The following is a 13,944-nucleotide window of genomic DNA, read 5'->3' on the forward strand; positions in this document are numbered from 1 at the left end:
CTTCACTAAATGTATACAACTGTGCAATCACGACAATCGTTTGGAAACATTTCTATCACCCCTCAAATTCTCTCAGGTCTCAGTAACTGATTTCTGCCTCATAGATTTGTTTACTATAAGTTTTGAAAAATTCAGTAGTAAAAAGAGGTCATGCAACACAGATGCTACTTCGGAAACGGACTCGACTCATTGTGGTTCTTTCTTTTCTTCTTTCTTTCTTTCTCTCTCTTTTTGTAAGCTCTGCAACCAACGGGGGGCTTGAACTCACCGCGGAGATCAAGAGTCGCACACTGTACACACTGAGCCAGCCAGGTGCCCCCAGACTTAACATATTTTAAAATGATCACAAGTTGTTTAAAAGTTGGTTACAGCTTTAGAGATCATGAAAACTCGTCATAAAGCAAAATAAAAATTTTAAAGAGGAGCGGGTAAGAGGCTCCGGTCACGGGCAGCTACTACTGGGGTGGTGGGGCTGCAGCGGGAGAGGCGCGCGTGGCGCGAGAGACGCAGCTCCACGGCGACCCCGCCCCACCAGGGGCTAGATAGCTTTCACACCTGCGCCGTCCTCGCAGCCCTCGCTCCGGCGCAGGCGCAGTGACTCGGCCTTGCTGGCCGGGCGGGCGGGGGCGCTGAGCCCTAGCGGGTGTTCGCATCGATCGCGAGCGCGTAGCGATTGCTTCTGTCTGTTGTTTAGGTATGGCGCCGGCGCCGAAGCCGAGAGGCGGCGGGAACCCGGGTGGGGGTCTCGCTCTGTGCTGACCGCGATCCCGGGGCCGAGTGGGCTATGGGGGAGCCCGGCTCGTTGGTCACGGGAGACCGCGCCGGTGGCCGGAGTTGGTGCTTGCGACGAGTGGGGATGGACGCTGAGTGGCTGCTGCTCGAGGACGGAAACGAGGTGAGGAGGAGGGGGTCCTTGAGGGAGCCTAGGGGGTTGAGGAAGCAGGGCCGGGAGGCAGCCGGGAGGCAGCCGGGGCGTCCGGGTGGGAGAGATGAATGGAGAAGGGGAGGTGGGAGCGGGTTAGAGGAAAGGGATATGAGGAGGGGGGGTCCTGGGGGAGGGGAGAAAGGGGTTCTGGGGCGGGCGGTTGAGGGGGGCGAGGTGTCTGTGTGGAGGTAGGACCGCGCGGAAGAGAAGATGGCCCCTTTGAGGGAAGCCGTGGCCTGCGGGGCGAGCCGGGGCTGAAGTCGGGGTTGCCGGAAGGAGCTGGTGGAGGGGCTTGGCGTGAGGTGGGCGTGGGGGACCTGTGGACCGGCTGGGGGTGCGAGGGGGCGGGCCCTGGGACAGCCCCCGTGTGGATTGCACGGAGCGGTGTCCCGGGAGGCGGTGGGGGGGCAGCGGGAGAACAGGAACTTTGTCAAGTTTTGTGTCGAAAAAGACCCGAGCTGCAGGTCACGTCCCTTACGGTGCCTCAACTTTAACGTAAAAATGCCTGCGTTCCCATCTCTTGAGGTAAATTGACCCCGTGGGCGGGTCTGCAATCGTCCCGCGCGTCTCGGTGCTGCGAGCGGCGCCCCCTCAGACGGGTTGGGGGTGGGGATTCGGAAACACCAGAGCTGTCCTCGCCAGAGGCCGCCTGTGGGGTTCTCTAGTGCGCTCCTCCGTGCACACCAGGGAAACAAAGGGGACGGACGAGGCGCGCTTCCACTTGGGGGCTTGTTGGGGTGGTGGCTTAGGGTGTTCGGAGAGGGGGCCGAGCGGATTAGGGTTCAGTCAGCTTGGGAAGCAGAGCTGGATCAGGGACCAGCTTGTGGTGACTGGCCACGATTTGGATGCGGGGAATAGTGTGTATGAAAGATAAGTCTTTTGACGGTGATGTGTGTTTGATTAGGTTTTTTTCTCTAAGCAGTATAGTCTCAGTTCAGTCTTCCACGTATTTATTATTTATGGTTTTTCGTGTATCGTGAGACGGACAGATAATAGCGACTTTGCCCTCAGAGTTTATTGCTTGAATGGGGAAGCGCAGTTTTACACTGGGAAGGCGGAGAACATCCACGCAGGCTGTCCAATCAAGTACCAAGATATGGATTACTTAGTACTGTCCTAGAACAGTGGCTCCTCCGGTCGGAGGAGGGGTTCAGGTCCAGCCTTAACTTGCTGGGTTTTAAAAGGGTTCCTTGTGTGCTGTGATTTGAAGAACACCAGAAAGACACCCCTGCCCTCTTTTTCTATCCAGGTATCGGTACCTAAAGTCCATAGTAATCATACTAATCAACCCCTCCAGCAGCTGCTTCCTTCTTTTAGCTTTGAGCATTGACCTTCCCCTGCACGCCTTTTTCCAAAAGCATTTTCCCTTTGGGAGGGTTAACAAATGAAGTTAACAACTGAAGACGCCAACACCTGGATAATGGGAGCTGCACCTTATTTTGTATTGGGTTTGGGCTTTTACATGTGTTACTTAATGTGAGCCTCGCAAGTGTACCACACTCACGCTCAGCCTTGTAAAGTTAGTCAAATGTTAACATTCAGATTCAATTGATGAGGATTAATTCATTACTTGTCAATAGCTTGGTAGCCCCAGGAGTGGGAGTAGGAGTTGGGGGCAGAAAGAATGAAAGCTGCTGCAGCAAAGACAAGAGGAATTGTAAAGTACTCCTACACATATTTTAAACTCTTGGTTAATTTTGTGTAGGGCCACCGCTATGGGAAGAGACCCATACGAACCATCGTGAAAGGTAAAGACGTAGTGGGAAGACCGACTTGCTCTAGGGGCATGTGTGAGCGACCTGCCAGGCCTGGCTGTCTGCAAGGTCAGGTGTTAAGAAGTCATTGGAGCGTAGCCTGCAGTGTGTATGAAGAGAAGTCTGAATCTAGGCGAGAGATGAAGTCTTACTTATCGTAGTCGCCCCCAAACCATAACACAAAGTGGTGAGCGGTGTGCACAAGGTTTAAGTGTGCTGATAGCATTTAGTTATAACGGAGTTAGTTTCCTGCCTTTCCAGTTCCCTTTAAAGTCTTAGATTTCCCAGATAAAACAATAAAACAAGATTCCTCTCATTTCACTGAATGGAACATAGTAGTAAATTGACTGAAGTCAACTGAAGAAGTCCTTAAACTTCTTCTTTTTTTCAAAGAGGGCTTTTGTTTGTTTTGTTTTTTAATGTTTATTTATTTATTTTTTGAGAGAGAGAGAGAGAGAAAGAGAGAGAGAGAAAGGGAGAGAATCCCAAGCAGGCTCTGAGCTGTCAGAACAGAGCCCGATGCGGGGCTTTAGCTTACAAACCAGGAGATCATGACCTGAGCAGAAATCAAGAGTTGGAAGCTTAACCGACTGAGCTACCCAGGTGCCCCTGTTTTTGTTTTTTTAAGTAATCTCTACACCTAACATGGGGCACAAACTCATGACCCGGAGATCAAGAGTTGCATCTTCCAACAACTGAGCTAGCCAAGCACTGTCCTTAAATTTCTTAAATCAATCCAGAGAGTTTGGTGGAAAAACAAATTAGGTTTTCATGAAGCTTTTTGGGCTAAAGGGGTTGAAAACAGGGAAAGGACGGTTCTACAGTATTTGCTGGCCATTTGGGAAACAATAGGAATCATCCCCGGGAGGAATGGGATAGCAGCAAAAGTGGGTAAGGATTGCAAAATTGTTGTAAATAGAAACAACCCCCAACATATGCATTGGTGGTTTATTGGCACTCAGTTCCCTTGCAAAGTTTACTTTCATGTGCAAATGGTGCTGGAATATCCAGATAAACTCACCACAGACTCTTTAACCTTGGTGTACGAAGGTAAATTCTGGGACCAGACTGTAAAGGGAAGGACAAAAAAGAATGATTCCTTACGTTCATGGATTCAGAGTCTGCAGGAGGCAATTTCAAAAAAAAATAGCCATTCATCTCCCTTTTCTGTAATGCTTTACCCAGGCAGTTGTCAAGGGCTGTCTGGCTGTCTCTCCATAAGTATTAAAATAGGCTATGGAATACTTCCTTTATTAGAAATAAAGCTACCTACATGAAAATTCTTACTGAATATGGATGACAGATAAACCTTTAAACGTTTCATTTAAAAAAAAATTAATTAACTTTTAAAAATAAGCTACATGCCCAGCATGGGGCTTGAACTCATAACCCGGAGATCAAGAGTCACGTGCTCTACTGACTGAGGGGTGCCTAAGTGGCTCAGTTAGTTAAGTGTCTGACTCTTGATTGTGGCTCAGGTCATGATCTCATGGTTTGATTATGAGATCGAGCTCCACACCTGGCTCTGTGCTGTCACCAAGCCTGCTTGGGATTCTCTCACCCTTTCCCTCTGCCCCTCCCCCACTCATGCGTGCTTGTTTTTTTTTTTTTTTTTGCTGTCTCTCAAAATAAATAAATAAACTTTAAAAAGTCACATGCTCTACTGATTGAGCCAGCCAGGTGCCCCTAAATATTCCATTTTTGAAGGGTATATATGTTAATTCTGAGGAACTTGGATAACAAATGGGATTTCTGGCAAACTGTTTGAAGAACTAAAGAACTTAAGTCAGATTGTAAGAGTTCCTGGCTGCTGCTCCATAGTTTTCAGAGGTAATAACTGAGTTTCCAACTTCTGAGCTAAAAAATGCTCATCCTAGAATCTGGGAGGATGCATAAGCTCTTTATTCTTCCACTCACAAACTCTTACTAAGTGTTGTCTCAGGTATAGAAACAGTGGTACACGAGACAGATAAGGTCCCTGCTCATGAGATTTATATTCTAGTAAGGGGGGAGGAATAAATAGGTAAAGCAAACAAGGTAATTTTGGATTGTGACAAGAGCATGCTAACAACATGAAGGAATGCAGTGGTCGGGGAGGGAGCAGGCAACAACTCTAGGGTAATCGGGATAGGCCCTTGGGGAGCTGAAACTTGAAAGATGAGAAGGAGCCTGTGCAGATGTCTCAGACAAGAGTGTTCCAAGTAGAGGGGACTTGTGAAAAGACCCTCAGGCAGTGGTGAGTGTTTCTGTCTGTGGTGTGAGGTAAGACTAAAGAGGTGGAGGGGGTTAGGACATTCAGGCCTTATAGGCTATGGAAGGGAGTTTGGATCATGAATGTAGTTTGAAAAGAAGGGAAATGATCTGATTTAGAGTTTGTATGATACCACTGCAGCTGCTGTGTGAAGAACGAAGTTGGTCTGAGTCAGGGAGTGCAGGGCAGGAACAAGAACAGCCTAACTGGTGGAGGTCAGGTTGTTTGGACCAAGGTATTGGCCATAGAGAGAAATGAACAGATTTAGGATATATTTGAATTACAACCAGCAGAATTTGCCGATGATTTTAATGTCAGGATGAGGGACAGAGAAGAATCAAAGATGGCTCCTTGGTTTTGGGCTAAGCAGTTGCTTGGATGGTGGTGTCAGTTACTGAGATGAGAGTTTGAGGGGAAGAATAGATTGGGGCAAGGAGAGTCATGGTGGTCCTTGAGGGACTGAGGAGGACAGGCATGATTCTGAAAGATTTTCAAAAGGAGCAAAATGGGTAGCTTATACCAAACCACAGACCATTTGGCTTAGTGTTCTCAGCTATGGTTGTGGTATGGGTCATTAAAGAGGTGGCTTGTGCACCAAGAAGAATAAGCAGGGGATTCTAAGATCTAAATCTCGGGAGAATTTCATTTTCTTCCTTGACAGAGTTACTATAAACTAAACTGGTCTATCAGGAAAGTGTGATGGATGGGAATTGAGGCTTCTTTGCAACCTTTTCCAGAGGCTCTCATGATGTCTTCTCATGGATAAGATAGAAAATATGAACTTGATGCAAAGACTCTTGGTTGAATTACAACTGGTTAAAGGTATACCCAGATTGTTTGGTATAATGTTTACTAGGCTTTCCTGGGAGCTTTGCCTTTGGCTACATCCTGTTTCAATATTTTTATCTGTGCCCTAAATGAATGTAGAGAGGGTCTCATATCAGTTTGGTAGATGAGTCAAAGCTGGAAGGGATATTGAGTATGTCTGATGGCAGATTAAAAATTCAGAAAGGTCTTGACAAGCTCCTGTGATAGGCTGAACTAACAAGATGGAATTTAATAGGAATCAATGTAAGGTCCTGCACTCGAATCCAAATTTACCAACTAGTCAAGTATAGGACAGAAGGGACATGACTTAGCATAGCAATTCTTGGGGGAGGGTTAGACCAAGAAATTTAATCATTCCTAAGCCTGAGGATACATTGGCAGTGTGATAGATCGGCCGTGAAAGCTAATGCAATTTATATGCTCCAGTGATAATATCTAGAACTGGGAAAGTGATACTTGCATTTGACTGTGTTACAAAAATTATTTTTTTAATATGGCATCCAGGAATAAAAATAAACCAGGAGTCTCTTCACAGATCTATTAGGATAGCAAAGAGACTCAAACATATGCCATGGGAGTTAGGTTGAAGTAACTGGGAACATAGGGCCAAGAAAAGACTAGGTAGATACTTTATAGCTGTCAAGTGGAAGGAGGATGGGAGATTTTTTCATGGTGCTCAGGGTAGAGCCAGGGCCAAAGGATGGAATTTATAGGGAGAAGGATGCCAAGTCAGGATCATTAAAAAATTGGAGCAGCGGTCTTGTATAGATGTTATAGTTATTGGCAGTGTTTAAGACTAATTGATTGGGGTGTGTGGAAAGGTTTTCCTCCGTCTCATGACCTTTCAGGGTCCTCCCAACCCTGACATTCCATGATTAACTTCATTCAGCTGTTTCTTCATGTCAGAACTTGCTTTTTTCTACCTGGTGGCTCCCATGGTAGCTGAAGGAGATAGCTGATGAGATTGGGTTTCATGAGAGTCTGGTTTCATAAGTCAGGACATGTGCATATTGCTTGTTGACAAGATTGTAAAGGACCTCCCTGTTCAGCAGAATGACTGATTATGTCTCTTACATTGTTGTCTTCCTAGGTGACTATAGGGCGAGGATTTGGTGTCACATACCAACTGGTATCAAAAATCTGCCCTCTGATGATTTCCCGAAACCACTGTGTTTTGAAGCAGAATGTCGAGGGCCAGTGGACAATTATGGACAACAAGGTACAGGAATCCATAGATGCCTGTTGACTTTACTAAATTTTTGTTTATTTTTAAATTCCTTTTTTTTTTTTTTTTTTTTGGCATAGGTAGTACATGATACAAAGTTAAAAGGCTCAAAAGTAATATCTTCTCCCCAGCCACCCAGTTGTCTTCTTTGGAGACAGACATTTCTGTATGCTGCCAGGGATTAGATTATACCAAAATAATTTCTAATGACTTGAATGAAAGTATGTTACTTTGAAGGGAATACCTGAATTGGAGCAGTAGGTCCTGCTCCAGAAACTAGACTAAGTTACTGGGGGAATTGGCCTTTGTGAGTCATAGGTCCGGAGACCTTGGAAATCTGATGAATATTCTGGAGTACACCTATGGTTCAGAGCACTGGGGGGAGGAGGGAGCTGAGCTGACTGGACTTAGCTCCTTCCCTTCCCTATTCCTTTCAATCAGAGCAAATACTTCCCACCCCCTTTTTAATCTGTTTTACATATTCATGTTTTGAGGAAGATTTCCTTTGAATAACTTTGAAAATCACTGGTCTGGTGTGAATACTAAGGGAGGTGAAATAGTGTGTAAAGCCCAGCAATTAGGAAGTGCCTAATGTGCAGATAGATATACAAGCACTCAGGGATATGGTGAAAATAGAGATTGTGCCGTGAGAGAAATTCTCATGTTGATAGCTAAAGAATTAGGAAGTATGAAATGTCTTCAGATGCCATCTTACATTGCTCTGGTTGAAAGGAGTGTAAAGACACCTGTTAGAAAGAAGGGTATTAAATGGTTCTGAGACCAATTCTGAGGTGGGTGCAGTTACCCTCACACCACCAAGCAGTGCTTGGGACACCAGCTTGGAGTCCTACTTACTATTCAACTCAGTTCTGATAGCATCAGATTCCATAGGTTAACCCTGTGCTCCTGACCAACAGCTGTAGATTGGAGGCTTCAGGGACCCCTTCCTTGGACTTCAGATGCCAGTCACAAGTCCAAGTTGTTTACTTGTACTTCTGACCAACTGGAACCAACTGGTTCTAATGACCTCCTTCCCCTTTGGATTTGATTAGTTAGCTAGAGTGGCTCACAGAACTCAGGGAAACATTTACTTAAGTTTACCAGTTTATTATGAAAGGATATGGTAAGGAATTCAGATGAACAGACAGAGGAGATGTGTAGGGCAAGGTATACAGGAAAGGGCACAAGGCTTTCATGTCCTATATGGGTATTCCACTCCCTCAACACCTCCATATAGTCACCATCCCAGAAGCTCCCTGAACCCATCCTCTTGAGTTTTTGTGGAGGCTCTATAACACAGCATGATTGATTAAATCATTGGCTGTTGGTAATCACTTCAACGACCAGTCCCTCTCCCTTCCCAGGAAGTTGAGGGGTGGGACTGAAAGTTTCAACCCTCCGGTTACTTAGTTGGTTCCCCTAGCAATTAGACCCCCCCGGGGGGGGGGGGGGGTGTCCTGGGATTAGACCTGGGATGGTCCCAAAGTTGCCTCATTAGCATAACAAAAGATGCCTTTCCGTCTCACCACTTAGGAAATTCCGAGTTTTTAGGAGCTCTGTGCTTAGAAACAGGGATAAAGGCCAAATATGTATTTCTTATTATAATTCACAGTCTCACAGGTATCCTGCAGGCCTGCCTCATTTTGCATGCTTAAAACTGCTAGATTTAAGCTGTTGAGAAAGTACCTTCCTGACTAGAATTAAGTTGAGTTGGCACTATATTGAAGAAGAGAGTATAAGTGCTAAGTAAATTGGTTTGGCACTCTTGGCAAGACATTATGAGCAGAATAGAAATTGGCACTGAAAGGGGGCCTTAGAGATGATCAAGGTTAATCTCTTCTGGGAACAGATGAATCTGAGGCCCAGGGAGATAAATTGACTTGCCCAGGGGCCTTCTAACTGACTGTTGAAGTGAATGAATGAACCAGGGCTGGAACTCAAATAAGTCTCTACTATGTCCTGTTGTCAAACACCAGGGAGGTATGCAGTGATTTGCTATACAGATATGTCCTGCTTTTGGAAAGTTCACATTATCTATCCTACATTTTGCTTTTACAAGAGACCTACATTGGTACCTGTATTTGCTAACTAAAAGAAATCGGAAGAGGATTTTCACTTTTACAAAATAAGGCGAAAATAGCGCTTAGCATTTGTTTTGCAGCGAGCTGTTATAGAGGCAGCACGCACCAGAGCATCGAGAGTGGCACCGGGGAGCTCTTTCACAGGGAGCTACACTCAGCATCTCAGCTTCACGGTGCCATAGTTGTGGGGTTTTTTTTTGTTTTGTTTTTTTGTTTTTAGTTTATTTATTTTGAGAGAGAGAGAACTTGTGCATGAGCGGAGGAGGGGCAGAGAGAGGGAGAGAGAGAGAATCGCAAGCAGGCCGACGTGGTGCTCAGTTGCACAAACCTCGAGATCCTGACCTGAGCTGAAACCAAGAGTTGGGTGTTTAACCGACTGAGCCACCCAAGCGCCCAAGGTTCCATAGTTTTGAACTGTGTCTGTGAGCATCAGTGTTTTAATCTTGATTTATTTTGTGTTTCCGTTAGCAGGTGATGTCCTAAGGTATCAGAAAAGCCTAAAAGAGGCTATATTATGTGTCTGAGAACAATAAAAATATTTTCCCATATAAGTTAATGGTAGTTGCATCTTTACTTTGCACCAGTGGCTTATGAAGAAGGGCTTCAAGGGAACACTCTCCTTTTGGATAGCAGGGGAAACCTGTACCGGTTGCATGATTTAAAAAAATTAATTATACATATCTAAGTCATAGACGTCAGGTTTTAAAGCCCCTGCAATAGCTTATATCGAACCACTTTAGGAAAAGACATTTTCCTTATCAGAGTTGGCTATCTGAGAAATGGGATTGCAGTATTATAGAGGTAAGTTCTCCGGTGCTCTTCTCTTTGATGATGTGTAGTATGGGTATACACCATTTATGGGATAGCAGATTTTGAAAGGTTGGGAAGCCACCAACTGACAGATTTTACTGTTCCTTGAACATCAGCTTCAGGGACAGAGGTGGCCCATGCCAGCGACAGATCATGACTGTGCTTCTGGGCTGCTCTCCAGTGTTAGCTGTGTATGTTTTCTTCCAGGGCTGTTGTTACCATGAGATTCCTCTCTGAGGTCTCAGACAGATAATACAGAGGAAAGGTAGGCTCCTGATTCTTCCAAGCCTTTTCTGGTTTAAGCCTCTTAGCTTTGATTCCATTTGTGAGGTAACTGATTTTTAAGAGAAGCTGTGAGTCAAGTGTTTTGATGGAGCAACTACTCTTACAGGTAAAAGCACTCCCCCCACATTTTTTTTCCCTTAACAAACGCTCCTTTCCTTTGTGGCTTTTTTCTGGCACCATGCCTTGGCAGTCCTCTTCTTCTGATGAAGGATTTGAATTTCACGTGCAGGATGTTATTGTTATGGTCATATTTGAAGTCATTTGCCAAGTCTTTTCAAGAGGTAGATACTTCTAAGAATTCAAAACTCAGAACTGCATTCTCTCTTCATTAAATGGTCTCTCTTATATGCTGGAATGGCCAGAAAATGAAAGCTTAAGTACAGATACAAAAATTGCAACAAATGCAATTTTAGTTTAAATTGGCTTAAAAAAAAGAAAAACCGTGGAGGACTGCTGACTCTACACACAAAATATTGTAGTTGTGTGCATTTCAGTTGGAAAGCTCTTCAGATGGCTCATTGTAGGTATTCCTATCCAGCTGTTTCAGAAAATTGGTTGTTTGAGGGTCCATCTGAAATGCCTTGGTGGGTTTTCTTGCCTTCAGTCCTAGAGATTTGGGCATGGAGTTTGAACCTTTCTCCTCCTATCGTGTTGTTATTCATCTGCTCCCTGGTGAGTCCCACCTTCATGCTTCTGTACACTATGGCATTTCATGTCTCTGGTGAATTATACTGTCTGTGAACACACCTTGTTGCTTGGGACAGTTCAACTTCTGGTCTTCCAGCAGCTGGAGCAGTGATTGTCAACCCTGTTTCCAGTTTTTGTGCTTACCTGGGGTTCTTTTAATTTTTTTTTTTTCAACGTTTTTTATTTATTTTTGGGACAGAGAGAGACAGAGCATGAACGGGGGAGGGGCAGAGAGAGAGGGAGACACAGAATCGGAAACAGGCTCCAGGCTCCGAGCCATCAGCCCAGAGCCCGACGCGGGGCTCGAACTCACAGACCGGGAGATCGTGACCTGGCTGAAGTTGGACGCTTAACCAACCGCGCCACCCAGGCGCCCCCCTGGGGTTCTTTTAAAAAATACTCGTGGTATCATATTAAAATGGAGAACTTCCATTCATCAAAAGACACCATTAAGAAAGTGAAAGGCAAACTCAGAGTGGAAGATATTTGCTGCACATAACCAATGAAGGACTTTATATTTGAATATGTACATAACTCCAAATCAATAAGAAAAAGAAAGATAATCCAGTTTTAAAAATGGGCAAGAGCCAGACACTTCACAAAAGATTATATCCAAATGTTCAGTGTTCATGAGAAGTTGTTCAGCCTCATTAATGATAAGGGAAATGCAAATTAAAACCACAGTGGAATACCACTACATATCCACCAGAGTGGCTAAAATTAAATACTGATGATGCCAGGTATTGTCAAGTTGTCTTTTGGTAGAGGTATAGATTGGCATAACAAATTTGGAAAATTATTTGGCATTATTTATTAAAGTTGCATATATATATATGTATGTATACACACACACACACACACACACCTCACAACAATATTTTCACTCCCAAGGAAACAACCCAAGTGTTTATCAATGGTAGAATCTTAAAATGAAACACTATACTAGAAAGAATGTAAATGAGCTACCACTATATCCAGCAGCATGGATAAATGTCACAAACAATATTGAGTTAGAGAAGACAGACACAAAAGAATACATATTATATGATGCCGTTTATATAATTGTCAAAACCAGGCAAAACTAATATGTGACATCAAGCCAGGCTGACAGTCCCCTTATGTATGGAGGGGGAAGGGCTTAGTGACTAGAAGGAAGCCCAGGGGGTCTCTGGGATGCTGAGAATGTGTAATTTTTTTTTTTTTTAACCTTGTGGTAGTTACACTGAGATGTTCACTTTGTGATTATTCATCTAGTTATACATTTATGATTTGTGCACTTTTATGTTTGTATGTTATATTTTAGTAAAGAATTCCTAATGCCAAGTGCTGGTAAGGATGCAGAGTAACTGGAACTCTTAACAATTGCAAGTGAGAATACAAAATGATATCAGCACTTTGAAAACCAGTTTGGCAGTTTATTCCAGTTAAACATGTACTTATCCAACATTCCTTTTCCTGTCCCAAATTAATAAAAACTTATGTTCTTACAGAAACTTGTATGTGAATGTTCTTGTGGCTTCATTCATAGTCACCAGAAACTGGAAGAAACAACTAGGGACTGGATAAACAAACTGGTAACACCCATGACCTAGGATATTATTCAGCAGTCAAAATGTCAAACTGCTGTTAATGCAACAAAGTAGATAAATCTTAAAGTCATTATGCTAGGTGAAAGAAGCCAGATTCAAAAGGATACATACTGGTGTGGTTCCATTTATACAACATTCTGGAAAAGGCAAACCTACGTAGGGCAGAGAATAGATGAGTAGTTGCCTGGGAATGAGGGAAGGGTCGACTGCAAAGGGGCACTGTGTCTTGATACAAATTGCATATTCTGTGTTTGTATATAAACTGGATTTTTAAAATTCTGATGTATAGTCCCCATCTCAGACCATTTAACCCAGTCACTATTTCTTGTAAACATTTTCAGGTGATTTCACTGTACATCAGGGTTGAGAACCACTGGGTTACATAAATCATTTGATGAACTGCATGAAAACATTGCCCGTTGGCTTTGGGTTTCCACTCAAATGGATTAAAAATGCTGGACAGAGATTGAGCATCAAGTGAAGTAATTGGTGTTGAAGGGGGTGCAGGTGATCCCACTTTTTTCCCATTGATGGCGGAGAGTCACTGGGCAGGCTTTTCTTTGGTTATCACTTTGCTGCTGCTGACAGTGCTCAAACTGGTGATTGTGAAAACTATCAAGAAAGGCTTGGCAGCGTCTGGGTGGCACAGTTGCTTATGTGTTTAACTTTGGCTCAGGCCATGATCTCATGGTTTGTGGATTCAAGCCCCGCATCGGACTCTGTGCTGACAGGTGAGAGCCTGGAGCCTACTTCAGATTCTGTGTCTCCTTCTCTCTCTGCTTCTCCCCTTCTCACGCTCTCTCTCTCTCAAAAATGAACATTAAAAAAAAAAAAAGGCTTAAACACAGTTTGAGATAGATATATTTAAATGTTTATTCTTAGGGGCAGAGTGCGAGTGGGGGAGGGGCAGAGAGAGCCCAGGAGACACAGAATCTGAAGCAGGCTCCAGGCTCTGAGCTGTTAGCACAGAGCCCGAGGCGGGGCTTGAACTCACAAACCAGGGAGATCGTGACCTGAGCTGAAGTGGGATGGTCAACTGACAGCCACCCAAGTGCCCCCAGTTTGATTTATTTAAGCTGTTGCATTTGAGATCATATCCTGGGCAGTACATGATTGTTCTTATACAGCCGTGGTAATTTCATCCTTTTCTACCGTTGCCTTGTGAACAGACCTGAGTTGGGGCTGTGGTCCAAAGTATACCACTAGATGTCACCAAGGAGTGACGAATGGATAAACAGAGGGATCCAGGGATAAAAAGTGATGGGAAAATTTTGAGAGTTTATTTTCCAGATCTCAAAGGGCTCTCAAGGAGGCAGGTTACTGCAGAGGATCTCGCGGAGGGTTGCAATACGTCTTGAAAGTTCACCCTAGCTTTTTAGGGTTTTGTTCACTCTAGTCTTAGGTTGCTTCTATAGCCTTCTTAACCTTCTCTTTGTCTTTGAGATTCTTCTTAAATGTCTATACCTTGGCAATAGGTGGCCTCCTGTGTCATACTACTTTTCCTGAAAC

The 13,944-nt window shown here is 44.2% G+C and overlaps 1 protein-coding gene across 3 annotated transcripts in view; it reads left to right on the forward strand.

Moving 5' to 3' along the window:
* Positions 1 to 630: 630 nt before the first annotated feature.
* RNF8 (ring finger protein 8) overlaps positions 631 to 13,944 on the forward strand; it is a 33,302-nt gene continuing 19,988 nt past the window's right edge. The window contains exons 1-2 of one of the 3 annotated variants that reach the window (XM_060615376.3): positions 632 to 895; positions 6,849 to 6,977. In XM_060615376.3, the coding sequence (XP_060471359.1) occupies positions 785 to 895; positions 6,849 to 6,977 (240 nt within the window). In that variant the 5' untranslated portion in view covers positions 632 to 784. Of the gene's footprint in view, positions 896 to 6,848; positions 6,978 to 13,944 lie in introns of all 3 variants that reach the window. The other 2 variants (XM_060615374.2, XM_060615375.2) reach the window with 2 other exon arrangements.

This window comes from Panthera onca, chromosome B2, assembly GCF_046562875.1.
Source record: "Panthera onca isolate mPanOnc1 chromosome B2, mPanOnc1 haplotype 2, whole genome shotgun sequence".
NCBI classification, from domain to species: Eukaryota; Metazoa; Chordata; class Mammalia; order Carnivora; family Felidae; genus Panthera; species Panthera onca.